Source organism: Vigna unguiculata, chromosome 11 (assembly GCF_037176805.1).
Source record: "Vigna unguiculata cultivar grain cowpea cultivar isolate G323 ecotype 2 chromosome 11, ASM3717680v1, whole genome shotgun sequence".
Taxonomy (NCBI): domain Eukaryota; kingdom Viridiplantae; phylum Streptophyta; class Magnoliopsida; order Fabales; family Fabaceae; genus Vigna; species Vigna unguiculata.
This window is the reverse complement of record NC_140802.1, coordinates 10,795,854-10,812,727: the sequence shown is the minus strand read 5'-3', so window position 1 is coordinate 10,812,727 and position 16,874 is coordinate 10,795,854. Positions and strand designations below refer to the sequence as shown.

The 16,874-nt window shown below is 29.0% G+C and overlaps 1 protein-coding gene and 1 pseudogene across 2 annotated transcripts; one reads left to right on the top strand and one right to left on the bottom strand.

Moving 5' to 3' along the window:
- Nucleotides 1-6,797: 6,797 nt before the first annotated feature.
- On the top strand, nt 6,798-10,134 carry LOC146880995 (uncharacterized). The gene is made up of 3 exons (XM_085668436.1): nt 6,798-7,642; nt 7,713-8,855; nt 8,939-10,134. The coding sequence occupies exons 2-3, from the start codon at nt 8,805-8,807 to the stop codon at nt 9,413-9,415; spliced, it is 528 nt and encodes a 175-aa protein (XP_085524562.1). The 5' UTR covers nt 6,798-7,642; nt 7,713-8,804; the 3' UTR covers nt 9,416-10,134.
- Nucleotides 10,135-13,222: 3,088 nt separating this feature from the next.
- LOC114170588 (bifunctional UDP-glucose 4-epimerase and UDP-xylose 4-epimerase 1-like) lies at nt 13,223-14,959 on the bottom strand (annotated as a pseudogene). Its single transcript, XR_014986667.1, has 5 exons — nt 14,597-14,959; nt 14,474-14,523; nt 14,248-14,381; nt 13,744-13,821; nt 13,223-13,404 (listed from the first exon to the last, which is right to left on the bottom strand). The product of XR_014986667.1 is annotated as a bifunctional UDP-glucose 4-epimerase and UDP-xylose 4-epimerase 1-like (transcript).
- Between the last annotated feature and the right edge of the window lie 1,915 nt (nt 14,960-16,874).

The window sequence follows — 16,874 nt, the reverse complement described above, 5'->3', positions numbered from 1 at the left end:
TTTACTGAAGCTATCAATTTACCCCTTTTTCCAGTTAGCCAGACAAATAGATTAGAATATATATATATATATATATATATATATATATATATATATATATATATATATATATATATATATATATATATATATATATATATATATATATATATATATATATATATATATATATATATATATATATATATATATATATATATATATATATATATATATATATATATATATATATATATATATATATATATATATCCTGGTGCATTGAGAATAGTTATGATGATGTGTTAGTAATGTAACAAACACATATATTGAGTATTTGTAGTGGAATGTGCAGTTCACATATGTCAGCTACAAGGTAGTGCATATATGATTGGCTGACTTAGCTTTAGTTGTTATTGTCTAACTTAGCCCTAAATTACATATATGCATTATTTTATAATTGGACTCTATAATTGGAATCTATTTTCTAATAATGCCATTTAGTTATGATAATGATTCTAGAATAAGACATTTTTTCTAATGTTTGTGTATAGTATCCTTATGCAGACTGAGTTATACGTTTGGGGAAAAAGCACATGATGATCTCCATTCAAGGGAATTGACCGATGAATTGAGAGCTTAAATATGATTATTGTGTTTCAAGGCTTAAGAAAAGAGAACAAGTTTTTATTTATTTCCATTTGCTTATTAACAATTTTTATTGTGGTAAATGAGTTACTCAATACGCGGTAGGAAACAAAATGGTCAATTTTGTAATTTGAAGATGTATTATTCTTTTGGGTTGTGTTTTTATTTGATTGGTTATATGTATTATGTTTGATTGGTTATGTTTGATTATGTTCTCCTTCCTTGGTCTTAATCACGGATGTTATAGTTGATTGATGTCATTTTGTTCTCAAGCGCAAACTTCTATTGAACTTTTATTAGGTAAGATTTTAGTGTTTGATTGGATTTTAGTGTTAAACCCTTTAAATGCTGGCTATAACCTCATAATATTTTAGATAATCATCTGTTTCATATTAGTTCAAATTAAAAGTTTGGGTATGTATTACTAATTTTTTTGAAGAAATTGCACTTCGTTGTGCATTATTAGCATTATTTGCAAGTTATTTTTATCTTTATTTAGCATTTTAGTTATTGTTATATTTTTATTCATCTTATTTGGTTTTTGTTTATGTTTGCATAGCCTGTTTGGTATTGAAGGAAATGATGTTTGAGGCTTTTGAAGTACTTTTTGGGGGGTGTGATGATTATGGACATTGGTAAAACATCTCATTTTTTGTTTTTGAGATTTAGTTGGAGTTGGTGGTCTGTTAGTTTATTTAGAGTTTGGGGATTATTTTGAAGTTCTTGATTATTATATTCTATCATGTTTGTTTGGATTTTGGTTGTTTTCAGAAAGTTATGTCCATTATATTTTTTTGTTTGTTTGAGGAAAAAGATGTTTGCACATCTAGCTCTAAGAACAAATTCTAGACATTTTGTTTATCAGGTTCTTTTATGGTTACCCATTTGTTTTATTATTTTCAAAAACATATTTTTTGTTCTCAGTCTTTCATTCCAAATGGTTGTAGTATACTGAAAGGCGTACTTTTTGTATTTTGTTATTTTTGCATTTTCTATTTTCTATTCATTTCTAATAATTTCTATTTATTTGTTCAGTTTACCTGTGAGCATTATGTGATGAGATTTGTTTCCAAGCTTTAGGAATTGGAAACTATGGTGTCAGCATTGGCCTATTTTTGTTTTCATTAATCATTTATGCTTTGTATTTGTAATTGGTGTTGTTCATTGAATAAACTAATAAACTTTTACATGTCGAATTCTATTTTGAAACCAAATTTGGAATTGATAAAGATGACCGAAAACGAATTTTCGACATGATCATTGAATTGCCATCAATATTTGAAGTTGTTACTGGGGTAGCAAAGAAGTCAGTTAAGAAGAAGTCTTCTGTTTCAAACCATAGTGGCAACAAGTCTAAGTCCAGCTCCAAGGCACAACGAGCTCCAGATTTTTCATACTCCCTAAATATATATATATATATTAATATTTTTTGCAACTAGCTCCATCTTTTTTGGGATTATGCATTGTCCTTGATATATACTTTTTAGATCACTCATCACCTTTGATTTATAGTTTTTAGCTAAGTTATTTATTGATGTTCAACCACTGCTAAATGTTATTGTTTCTTCTCTCAATAAAATGTTGTGATATGTTGTAATTTGTTCCATGGATGCAATGTTTTTATTATAGTTGTGGAATGAAAGTAGCATTTTTTTTTTGCATAACACTTTGGTGAGTACAATTTTATAAATCATGTTTTCTTAATTTTATTTTTATCTCCTAGGTGTTCATTAATCCAGACAAGCAATTTACATTTGCAAAGAATGGCTACTGGGAAATCTCTTTGTGGGTTACTAGGAGATCTGTCTGTTTCTCAGTTTGCTTCTATCTCTTTGTGGTATATGCTTCCATTTCTTAGTTAGCCAACAATAATGATTAACCCGTCAAGTTGAGTATTTAAAATTGATGAGCACAAAAATTCTGTTAATATTAATGTTTCTATTAACATTATTGTTTTGTTTCACATATACTATTGGTATGGTTTAATCATAGTTTTTTTATGAACAGTTTGGGGAGTCTTCCATAACTTATCTTTGGTTTGTCTTCCTGATTTTTCAGGCTACCTATGAGATTATATTTCTATTCACTCAAAGTTCTAGAAATTGATGACTTAAAGATATGATAATATTTAAATTTCTTTGTATTCATTACATGTCTCTAGATCCTTTAATATTTTTCATTTAAATTTATATGCACTTTAGTTTATTTATTTAAAATTTTGTACGCATTTAATTTTTTGGGAGGTATTTGGATTCTAAAATTGTTTTATTTGTAGTTAGTTTTTGTTTATTTTTTTTTTATTTTTTCATTTTATATTTGACATGAAATCTGGGTAAAGATAGCGTAGAATGTTGGCCTACAAATTATTTGCTCTAGCCAAATATGTCTTACTTTCTTCAAAGTTGAATGTTGTAGAAGTTTTTTTCTAGAAATGGTTTTCAGTTTGCTTATATCTCTGTGTGGTATATGCTTCCATTTCTTAGTTAGCTAAAAATAATGATTAACCTGTCAAGTTGAGTAGTTAAAATTGATGAGAAAAATTTTTTTGTTAATATTAATGTTTCTATTAATATTATTGTTCTGTTTCACATATACTATTGGTATGGTTTAATCATAGTTTTTTTATGAACAATTTGGGGAGTCTTCCATAACTTATCTTTGGTTTATCTTCTTGATTTTTCAGGCTACCTATGAGATTATATTTGTGTTCACTCAAAAGCTCTAGGCATTGATAACTTAAAGATATGGTAATATTTAAATTTCTTTGCATTAATTACCTATCTTTAGATCCTTTAATATTTTTCATTTAAATTTTTACGCACTTTAGTTTATTTATTTAAAATTCTGTACGCATTTAAATTTTTGGGAGCTATTTGAATTCTAAAATTGTTTTATTTATAGTTAGTTTTTGATCATGTTTTTTTTTTTAGTTTTTCATTTTATATTTGACATGAAATCTAGGTAAAGATGGCTTGGAATGTTGGCCTACAAATTACTTGTTCTATCCAAATATGTCTTATTTTCTTCAAAGTTGAATGTTGTAGAAGTTTTTTTTTCTAGAAATGGTTTCTTGTGATATTTTTATGTTATGAAACCGTGTTTTTAAAATTCTATACCACGTTTTATTATAATATCATTCTTTGTTATTGTTTTTTTTTTCTCTATGGAAATGTTTTCTACTAACAAAAATTTAAAATTGGGTTACCTGTTAACTCAATGAATACACTATCTTTATTTCAAAAAGTGGACAAAAGGTAATTTTTATTTAGCATCTCAATTAGTATATATATTTCAACGAGCTCCATCTTTTTTTTTAGTTTAAACATTATCTTTGATATATACTTTCAAGATTTTTTATCACTTTTGATTTTATGTTTGCAGCTGAGTTATTTAGTGATATTTAACCATTGGTAGAATGTTATTGTTTTTTCTCTCAAAAGATGTATTATTTCTTGACAAGTCAACAAAAAATGTGAAAAATGTGGTCATAATGAGTAAAATTTTATCTTTTGTTTCTATACAAACTTTGCTTAGCTTAAAAATGCAACAATTAATATTATTTGCTGGAAACATATGAGTATTATGTCGAGGAAGGTCATTCTTTGAAGATGAAGGTGCTTCTATTGTTGAATTTCCAAGAGTTTTTTTACTCTATTTTTTGTTTTTCTCCTATTTCTTTGTTCAATGGTTCAATGAGCTGATAACTTGTAGAATGTAGACGTTGTTACAAGTTGCAATTGGAAATTAAGTTGATCTATTTAACAAGTTATTGGTAACATATTTTCATAGCAAATTCTAGGTGCTAACTGGTTGTAGTTGTATTGTTGATTTTTTTTTTGTGTAGATTACCAAGTTAAATTATATTAAATCAATTGGAGACTACCTGATGTTGGTAACTGGTGAAGGTTTATGTTGCAAATTAATAAGTATGTTAGGGTTCGAACATTGGTTGTCAAAGTAATAATAATACCAGTAAATCATAAATTTATCATGATTAAGAATGAAAGTACAAACACATTCTTAACTTCTTTTATGTGTATTTTATCAAATATTGGTGGCTAGTTGAGGAGCTTTAGTTATTTTTTTCTTGCAGTTCTTGATGCAGGACAAAGCTGACCATCATTAGCAGTTTTCAATAGATGTCAACAGAAAACATGTTTATCACAAATTCTTTTGGAAGGGTTGTTAGGTTCGAGTCGTTATAGTAAATCATAAGTTTTATTAGAGTTGTTAATTGTGGTTTTATTATTTAGTTTTGATTTTAACTCACTCTAGATCAATTATTAACTTCGTCGACAATGTCATTGTGATACAATTTTCTTTGCCTCAAATTTTCTCTTAATTATTTATGTTCACCATGTTTCTGCAATAGGGCTTTGAAATTCTACTACTCAGAATTGTGATATATCTTAATTTTGACTACATCTCCGGTTGTATTCAAATGTTAAAATGTTTAATTTTTTCTAGAAACAACATTTCCATGATGTTAGTAATTGATGAAGGTTTGTGTTGGAGATTGTTGGACAAACAACATTAATGGTTCTGAATTATTTATAAATAGTTACCTTTAGATATATTGGACAAATAGAAAAAATACATTCTTTAAAATTAGTTTTTATTGGATTGTTGAACCTAAACATGTGTCAAGAATAAAGCCTATTAGTCACTATCTTTGACTTAAGTTTTTTTCATTTAGATCATCACATACCATTCTTCTTTAAGTTTTGCTATCGACTAAAAAATACACATGAATTCAATGAATGGAAGTTGATCGCTTGACATGCATTAAAATGAAAAAAAGACAACCATCAACAATTATGCTATGGTAGTGTTTGAATATGTTGTTAACTAAATAACAAGCAAAAACATGTTACATCTCACTAAGTACTTGGTCAACTATTTAGGTTTTACGTGTCACTGATGGTCAATAGTTTCTAGTTTCTATATTGAAAAGAACAATTGAAAAGAACAATTGATCACTTACTATAGGACAGATGCCTGATCACAATGAAAGTTTTTTTTTTTAGTTTTCTTTCCCACAATTAAATACATATTATTATATTGACATATTTATTGGCGGTCATAACTTTTATTATAACAATCATAATAATTAATATCCATAACTTTTATAAAAATGTAACTTTGTTAAAAATTTCTTGAATATTTTTTACAAATTTTATATTAATGATATCATAACAAATATGTATAAACAGTTACACATGTTTAATATAATTTATAATTCAAAAATATAATAATAAATTTTAATTTTATTTAATATATTATATAAAAAGTATTCATAATTAATTACTTATCTTTTTCTCATATCATTAAAATTTTTATATAAAAATTACTCATAATTATGTATTTAAATATAAGAATATCACATTAATATTTTAATATAAATTAAAATAAAATAAAAAATAATTTTTTTTGAAATACAATAAAAGTATTCCCACTATGTGTTTTTTGTTTTCAAGAAGTGTGGAATGAAATAAAGTATTGAAAGATTTTGTCAGTAGGAAAAGTTTTTCCACTGTGTTCTTTTGTTTCCTAGATATAAAGTTGGGTGAGTAATCGAAAGACTTGAAATATAGCAAACGGATAGAGTTTTGGAACAGGTTTTTGAAGTTGTATCTACTCGGATAGAGTTTTGGAACAGGTTTTTGAAGTTGTATCTACTCGAAGATGACATCTTTTCCCAGACCCACACAGCATACCAAAGAAGAAAAAACACACTGAAACTCAGAGTGAAAACAAAAAGTCTAATGCACTTTCAAATACATAAAAATGAATATAAAAGTGTGTACCTGAAAAATCTAAGAATATATTAATTACCTACTTAATTCTGTATTAAAATATTTACCAACAATAACAAAAAGAAGGAAAAAAAAACAGCGTCCCTATATTATTTTTATTTAATTTTAATAGTAAGTTATGCAAAATTATACTCTAAAATAAAATATCATTATTTATAATTATATTAACTTTCTGAATATAATTTTAAAAAATAATAATAACCCTGACCATATGATATGTTTCAATATTAGCACTACTTATTATTATTAGTTGTAATTCATTACTATTATTATTAACATTATTATAAAAGAAATATTATTATTATTATTTTTCCGAAATAAATATTACTAAGAGTACTTGTACGAGATATTTAATTATTTTTATACGGTTATTATTATTGTTCTTCTGATCCAACACATTTTCATATTATATACAAACAAACTTATTTTTTTTAGGATTAAATTAAGGTAACAAATTTTGGTATTCTTTAGTGCACAATCTTCTTGATATAGTCATGAAGTTCTCTTATACCTAGGGTGAAACTCACTACAAGAAAACTGTTTATTATCGACGGATAAATTTTGACGGATATAAATCCGTCGGTAACTTATTTTTTCCGACGGATTTATCGACGGATATTCTTTGCGAACATTATCGACAGATTGATCCGTCGGTAACATGTTTTGGAAAATTTTTTATTTATTTACCGACAGATTGATCCGTTGGTAAGTTTCTCTGATACTGTGCACTAATTTACCGACGAAACTTAATCCTTTACCGACGGATTATTTCCTTCGGTAATTTCCTCGCTGAAATTAAAACCGAATTTCGCTCTTCCCCCAATTCAGTTTCCCTAAAAACACGAAAACGAAGGTGTAGAGGGAGGAAGGTGCAGACCAGCGTGGTGGCGCGAGCGGTTTCGTCCAAGGCTTTTCCGATTCAAGGTTCTTCCCCGTGCCGATGCGACGTTGCGACAGTGAGTGTGCCTTGGCCTTGCCGTGACGTTCGTGGGTGCGGCGCAATCAATGGCAGGGAGCTTCGTCTGCGTTCTCCGTCGAGGTCATCGGCGCAGTGGAGTGGTGTGGTGCAGAGCAACCCCTTTTCCGATTGGACTTTACCGGTGCGACGCTGCCACCGTGAGCATGCCCTGAGCCATCCGTGACTTCGTGGGTGCGGTGAAATTGAATTCACGATCTCCGTCAAAGTGACCGGCGTAGTGGTCATTGACACTCTTCCTTTGATTTCTTTATCTCTCTGCATATTCTCATTGTCGTTTTGTAATTGGTAAGGATTTTTTGGGGGACCACCGTGGTTGAAGCTTTGGATTGGGGGAGGCAGCAGCTATCAAATTTTTGGGTGCTTAAGCGCGAGTGTGAGCCATTGCAGGTATGAGCTTTTTCTCTTTCTGAAGCGATAATTGATTGATGTTATTTTTTGTTTGTATGTTAATTTGATTATGTGTTTGAGCTGGTAGGCAGAGATGTGGTGGGGAGTAGAGTGTAAAGTGTGTGTTGATTGATTGAAATGGATAATTAAAGTGAAAGGTTAAATGTGCGTTTGGATTTTGAAATTTGGTTTAGAGTGCCCCCTCAAATTGTTTTTGTTTTGCAACATCTTGCAAGTAGGCTTTGGCCTCATGAGTGTAGTATATTTGGTGCTGCTTTACTAAAAATTTCCCTTCATCACTTGATGCTGGTTTTGTTACTGATTTATTATGTTGGTTTGCTCTTGATTACACTTCAATCATTCCCTCGCCTTTCCTTTACTTGAAAGGCATGAAGTCAAAAACGTATTAAATAATACATTAAATTTTAAGTGCATATCTATACAAACAGTTGTAATCATAGTTTGACTAGGTTCTTTCGATTACGATAATGATGAGTTTCATAACTCTTCAAATATCTTACCCAATAAGTGAGATATATATTCCCACAATATGATACTTTTGGGAACATCTCACTGTTTTACATGGCCTTCCATGTTGGACTTAAGTAATAATAGGTTTATTACTTAATTCCCATGTTCTTTCACTATCACAAATGTAACACTATCTATCTTTGCCTTGTCACAAAACATGGGCGAAGTTCCCAGCCACCGTCGTTGGGTTTATGACCGTTTTTACAGTGGTAGGAGAGGCTTGAAGGAATCTTTTGTGATAGGAGTTGAAGATTTTATCCAGACGGCTCGTCAATATAAATATTATGCTCTTGAGGGAGGGATTCGATGTCCATGCATCAAGTGCGAATGTACTCGTATTTTGAAAGACGAAGAAGTTAAAGTTCATCTATACAAAAAAGGATTCATGCCAGATTACTGGATTTGGACATTTCACGGAGCTAGGACGAGCTGCTCATATTGATGAGGTATTTTAGCAAACTCATATGCGCAAAGGAACTGACCAGTTTGTTGATGAAAGATCTCGGAGGACATATGTAAGCAAACACTTTAAATTTATTATAAGAAAACTTCAATTTTATCTTATTTAACTAATTTCTCATTATTTTATTTAATATAGGAACAATTTGAGAATAGACTTTCACAGGTCAGATCTGAACAAGGCTCATGTGCTGGTGGATCACAAGATATCATTGATGATCCTGCTGCAGATGATACGATTAGGACAAAGTGTTGGGTTGAGGTTGTCGGGGGTAAGAATAAAGGAAGAATATATGGGACAGGACAACTTGCAGGTGGAAGCAGTGGCATAAAGCCCCAATCTACTGCATCCACCTCCAATGCTGAAGAAGTTACCTTCCTCAAACAACGACTGCAAGAAACTGATGAAAAACTAAAAGCAACTGATCAACGATTGCAAGAAAACGATCAGGCTTATGCAGAATTGAAAAGTCAATTTCAGTCGTTACCGTACATACTCTTGACACTTCTGCCTCCTGACCAACAAGTCCTTCGACAGGCTGTATCCAACCTAACACAGTCTCAGCAACAGCCTGCACCTGCCCAGCCTACAACAGTCCAACCAAGCACTGAGTAGCCCAACCAAGTGCAGCCCAACCCAAGTCCAGACCCTGCAGACCCTGCTGATTGTGATGATGACTATGTAGATTATTAGAGTTTATGACTTATGACATTTATGTTTAAACTTAGTGTACATTTGACATTGTCTTTGCACCACAACTTATGTTTGATTGTTCATATTGAATTTGGAAGTTCCTTATTAGATATCATGTATGAATTTATGTAGTCTATATGAGTTGATTGTAAATATGCAGGTCTGTACTGAATTGGCAGGTTTGCTTGTGTTGAATTGGCAGGTCTGCTTGTGTTGAATTGGTGTGGTAAATTATATATTACAAGTGATTCTGCAGTCTTGGCGAATTTTATCGAAGGATTTACCGACGGATATATTCGTTGGTAATGTGCACAAGACAACTTTTTTATGATATCATTTTCGAAGGATTTACCGACGGAATCTTCCTTCAATAACCTTTACCGACGGATACTGGTCGTCAGAAATTACCGACGGATACTGGCCGTCGGTAATTATCGACGAATAATTCCGTCGATAATTTCCGACGACTAGTATCCGTTGGTAAATATTACAGACTGGCCTTTTACCGACAGAATTTTGCCCGTTGCATTTCCGTCAGTAAAAATAAATTACCCACGGATTTTTGGTATTACGAACGAAATATGACCGTCGGTAATTACAGTTTTTTTTGTAGTGACTTTCTCTTAGAACGCAAATAAATTTACCAAATAGTTTCTTTCCTCTTTAAACATCATTTCCCATCTATTACTTTCAATATTTGTAATTCTACACCCGAAATATTAAAAAAGAACAATTCCTCACATTTATAACTATATTTAAACTTTTAATTAATATATCCGTCCAAATATTATAATAACCGATAACCATGTAACATTTTAATATATAAATAGCATAATCAAAATAACCATAAGAGTATTTGTAATCAATTTATTTATTAGTAAGCAATTAAAAAACATAATATTTTGTTATTCAACTAAAAAGATATTTATGATTATTTCTAAGAAATTTTAAAGCAATCCATTAAAAAATACAATATAAATTTATTTGAGTTATAAAAATATCTAAATTTGTATGTAACCAAATTTAAATTACTCCATTAAAAAATATAACTACAAAAGTTAAAGTAATATTGATCTATACTAATTCTAATAATATCTAACTACAATATTTATTATTATTATTATTATTATTATTATTATTATTATTATTATTATTATTATTATTATTATTATTGGTATCGGTATCGGTATGAACAATAATATTGTATAATGATATATATGAAAAAATATTAATTACAAAAGATAATTAATATTTTTTCATTTTATAAATATAAAATTAAAAGAAAAAAAAAACACACCATCGTGCGTACGCACGGTATAATACTGGTATGGGAATGAAAAAAAAGACTTGGCATTCACTCTAGAATTTGTAACAAGTCCATATCTCATGTTGGGTCATTATCGTCTCCATAAGTTACAGCCGCCCAAAGACCTAAACCATTTTTAAAATTCCAGTACTAAATTTTTGTGAATTAGTCAGCACAATTTGAAACATTTTTTTATTAAGATTAACTTTTTATGAATAAAAAGTAAAGTCATATCAACAAGATTTTATTTGTGTTGTGGGTGTAGTGACATTTTATAAATACAGAAGTTGTCACAACATTCTACAATCGTAATACACTTCATAATAAAATTAGGATGACAACGGGGTGGGCCGGGACAGATTTCGTTATCTCATACCCATTTATGTAAAAAAAGTCAATTCCTATCCTCATATCTAAATCCAACGGGTATCAAAATTTTATCTCATTCTTATCCCCGTCGGGTAACGGGTATAATCTCGTACTCATACCCGCACCCGTTTCTTTACTATTTTAATATAAATTTTAATTAATTTTTATAAAATAATAAAAAATTACGTTAAAGGAAACATAATATTATTAAATATTCAATAATAGGATGGTGATTGTTTCTTCAATATCAAATACTTTGAAATAAATTATAATTGTTTACATTTTAGATTAAAATACCAAACAATTTTTCATGAGAACTAAAACATTTATTAAATTTGCAAACTGCAAATATTAATGAAACCTAGTTGATAAAATTAAAAAATATTTTTAAACAAATTTAAAGGAAAAAAATATTTAAATTAAAATATATTTAAATGTTTGTTTACTTCAATTTTTTAAATTCTCATGAATCTCTTCTTTTATACACTAACAAAAATGATAATACATCACTTAATCAAAATGACGCAAATAATAAATAATAAACATAATAATAAAATTTTAACATGGATATTGTATCTTTTGAACTCCAAAATATGTTGGATGGTGATCAAAAAAATTCATGGCAATTATATTAAATTTTGATATTGTAGTAAATAAAAGTTATTTATATAATTATAGTGAAAAATTACAGTATAATTGATATAATGAGTTAGAAAATAAAAAATAATTAAATAAAATATACTGAAATAGTATTCTACATGATGAAAATAAACAACAAATAAAAATATTAAAAGATTAACAAATATATGTCTTAGAAACAATTTGAGAAATTATTGAAAGAAATCGCATAAAGAAAAACAAATGTATAATTAAGGGTATGATAAGATGAAAAATACCTTAAACATCTAAGAACACTTTTCAAATATCAACATATATAATCAATGGTTGAGAAATAATTGTTTTAGCAAAACAAAAAAGTTTTTCAAATGAAACAAAAATTAATAAAAATAAGTAATTTTTTTTTTTATATTACCTAGTAAATTAAAGGTTTATGTTATTAAACACTTAAATTGGGAGTATTAAACATACTCATGTGAAAAGAAAATATACAATAAATAAAAATATTAAAAAATAATAGAAATATTCAAATATGAGACATAAAAAAGTTTTAATTGACATACATAATTTTAACATAATTACGTAAATGTTATGATAAGATAAAAAATATATTGGAGATGTGAATGAATTTCATGACAAACCAAATAACTAGAAGAAATAAAAAATTTAATATATATATATATATATATGGTTACTTAATTAATTGTGAATATTTTAATAATTTAAATGATGACGGAGATATGACGGGGACAGATATGATGGCCAGGATATGTACATCTTCATAATCATTCCCATACACAATTGAAAAAGTCGAAGATTCCACATACCCATACCCATACCCAGTCAATGCAGAGATTTTCCATCAAAACGGAAACAAATTTGAACAATACCCACGAAAATAAATTTATTTTATTTGTCATCTCTAAATATAACTGAATCGTGGTACGATTTTACTTAATTAGTCGAAATCGTCAAACTTTGACCATTTTAACTTTTTTAGAAAAACAAAACAGTGTGGGGTCGTTTAGTTCACATCAAGTTTTAAGTCATTCCAATAAACATAAAAAATTCATAGCTTCATACCATTTAATTTAAATATAACAGCGAAGACAGATATACTCCAGTTGAAATCAACTAGGTTGTACAAGTTACTTATCTTTTATTTCAAATATTATATTCACACTATTTTCATTCTTATGAATAATTTATTCTTTATTACTGAATCAATGAATTACAAATAAATATGTATTGGTTGTTTCTTGCCTACTACACGCACACTAAAAATTCAATAACTATAATTTATTTATTTTTTCAAAATACAAAAACGATAATCATAGATATTTGTTTTTTCTTAACAATTACCCAGAGGTGACTCAATAAGAAAATTAATATAAATTCAAATTAATTTAGTTTAATTCAGTTTTAGAAAAGCCATCTTAAAAAAATACTTTTCATTTTCCATATTTTTTATGCATTCAACACATAAGATTGAATTTGAACTCTAACTTCTACAAGGGAAGAAAAAGAACAATTCACCTATGTTCTCCGATGTGAAGAGCTTTCTGAAGGGAGCAATATGACCATCTGCTAAGTCCATCACATGGATATAGTCCCGGATCTTATTTTGAATAAGGAGAAGGAATGGAGGATTAGCATTTTGCAGGGGTAGAAAAATATGTTTATAATGTTATTTACTTTGTCCAACTTGCACACTTTTTTCCCTAATGTCTTGTTCTATAGGTGTATATGATGTACAAAAAATAAATAAACTGGTGTAATTTCTTCAAGGAAAAGCTTCAATGAATTAAAGTGAGGGCAAACAGAGTTAAAATCAGTTTTTGAAAATGCCTGCTCATTCCAAAAATACAGTTTAATTCATCTTATCTTTTTTATTTCCTTTTCCATTAAATAACTCGTTATTGATAACTTAGAAACCACAAGCTGCCAACAAAGTTACCTTGGTCCGTCCATAGGGATTCATAGCTTGCAACTTGAAATCCTCCTCGCACGGTATCTTTTCAGGTTGGCCATAAATCTACACAGAAACATGATCATGTCATGTAATATTCTACACCATCACAAAAGAAAAAAAAAAGAAAGAAAAAGGCAAGAATCTGATACTGTTTCCTTCTTTGGAACACATAACGTAAAGCATAAAAAACCCTCCCATGAATGACATGAAAGTTAAAGACAATGATGACCAAGCCCTTACCAAATAAATAAATAAATAAAAAGAAAACAAAATAAGTTTCTACAAACAGTAAAATTAGTTTACAGATAAATAATACTCTAGAATCTACCTTAGGAAGAAACTTATCTAACTTTTTCGTTTATTTTTGCCCAAACCTGTATAGACTATAAATATAAATATAAATTAAATTCAATCTAACATGTCATTTTCATAATAAATTGTGACAGCAGCCATAAAAATAGGGGAAAAAAAGGAGGGTGAGGTGAAAACCTTTTTACAGTTATACTTAGCCATAACTTCGTAGAGATTGATGGTGCCGATCAAATTGAAATCAAAATAACGACCTGGCTTGGCCACGCTTTCCGCAACCGTTGAGGCCAGCAAAGTGGATCACGGCATCGAATCTGTTTCAGTATATTATCACATTATCTGAAGAAGAAATAAAGCGTAAAAAAGAGCAAAATGGGAAAATGAGAAGACGCAATATCCAGCGTACGTGTTTCTGGAGAAAAGTTTCTCCATGTCATCCCTGTTCCTGAGATCGCCCTGCCGAGAAGAAGAGGTGAATTTGCAATATGGAAAGTTAGAGAGTGAAGTGAAACAGGAAGAGAGTGCAGACCTGGGTGAATTCGAGGTTCTGAGAAAGATGAGAACCCACCACATGGCGTACCCGGTTGACCGCCTCCATGACGGAGTTGTCAAAATTGTCGATTATTGAAACTGTGAAGCCTCCTTTCAGGAGCTGCACGACGGTGTGGGTGCCTATGAAACCGGCACCACCGGTGACCAGAATCTTTTGGGAGGGTGAGACCATTTTGGAGGGTGAGATTTAGGAATGTTTACTTTACTTCCTTTCCCTTTCTTTCTAGTCCGATTAGATTTGTTGCTTGCGCGCGCCCATTCCCGTTTTTAATTAACTGATTAATTAATTATCTTCTATATCAATAAAGGGGATTTCTCTTTTTGTGTCCACATTTCATAATATCCGTTTTACTCTTAGTTATTTTAAAAATTAATTATCTATATCTATATCTTCTATAACAATAAAGACAATAAAGGGGATTTCTCTTTTTGTGTCAACATTTCATAATACCCGTTTTACCCTTAGTTATTTTAAAAATTAATTATCTATATCTATATCTTTTATAACAATAAAGGCAATAAAGGGGATTCCTCTTTTTGTGTCCACATTTCTAACAATTTACTTTTAATCATTTTTCTAACAATAAAGGGATTCATCTTTTTGTGTCCACATTTCACAATATCCGTTTTACCCTTAGTTATTTTAAAAATTAATTATTTTATAAATAATTTACTTTTAATCATTTTTCTACAAATCTCTTTTGTCTTAAATCATCATTTAAATTTTCTTTTATATTTAACAACTATTTTAAAAATGCGAATACACATGCACGACAGCGTCTGTGTGTTCGCTAGTATATAAGTAGAGAAAATATGTTGTGTTTGCAAACTTTATTATGTTATTTTATATTAATAATGAGTTCAATTTTATATTTCCATTAATTCTAAAAATTTTTAAAAATTGTATCTAAAGTAATACGCAGCTCCCCACTTTTTATGTTTTGTGTCCCACTTATTTGTCTATCTTGTGTGACCTATTTTTTTTTTTCAAACCAACCACCTAATACAAACCATAAAAGTTAATTTTTGTAGCTTATAATAAAGTTTGAGGTACATAGATCCTATTGGATAATAAAAAAAGATTGATTAATAAATTTTTAAAAATGGTAAGAAAAGTAATATGCAGTTCTCCACTTATTTATTTTTTATTCCCACTTATTTGTTTTTCAAACCAACCACTTAGTGTAAGAGTTAATTTTATTAACTTATAATCAAATTCGGGATATATAAGAGGTATATATGATAGAAAAAAGATTGATTAATAAATTTTAAAAAATTATACAAAAAGTAATACACAACTCCCTAATTATTTTTTATTATGCCCCACTTATTTGCCTATCTAGTTTGGCCTATTATTTTTTTCAAGCCAGTCACCAGTGCAAGTAATAAGGGTTGATTTTTGTAACTTATAATAAAATTCAAGGTATATAAGAGATACATCTGATTTGATGATATAAAACAAAGATTGGTTCGTAAATTTTAAAAAATTGAACAAAAAGTAATACGCAGCTCCACAATTATTTCTTCTTTGTGTCCCACTTATTTGCTTACTCGGTTTGGCATTTTTTTTTTCAAGTCAGGCACCTACTGCAAACAAACAATAAGGATGGATTTTTGTAACTTATAATCAAATTCGGGATACATAAGTAGGACAAACCAATCTGATAAAAAAAGATTGATTAGTAAATTTAAAAGAATTGTACGAAAAGTAATACAAAGTTCCCCACTTATTTATTCTTTGTGTCCCATTTATTTGCCTATCTAGTTAATTATTATTGGTGTTATATTGTTGTGCAGTGTTTCTCTTTGTTTTGCGCGTGGCCACGCGGGTTTGGATTGGTTTATCACGCAACGTTACTTCATGCGCGTGGCATTATCACCCAATCATTCCATGTGGATATACTTACTTGTCTCATCCTAATCTCCTCACTCTTCTATTCGGGTAAGATCATAGTCGTTGATGTGTTTATTGTGTATCTCATACTTTATTTCTCAATAATTTATTTGTAAGATTAGTGATTAGTTGTGTTTTATAAATGTGTTTATTACTTAACAAATAAAATCTTAATATGTATTTTTTCAAAATTCATTATTAATTTCAGTCAGAAATATATATTGGTTTTTATTAGCCTACATTAAAATAGCCATTGTTATTACTTTTATAATAAAAATTGAAATCATTTCTTAAGTTTCATTATTAATTTGTTCAAGATAATTGATAACTAGTTCTACTAAAAAATAATTGGTTATTAATT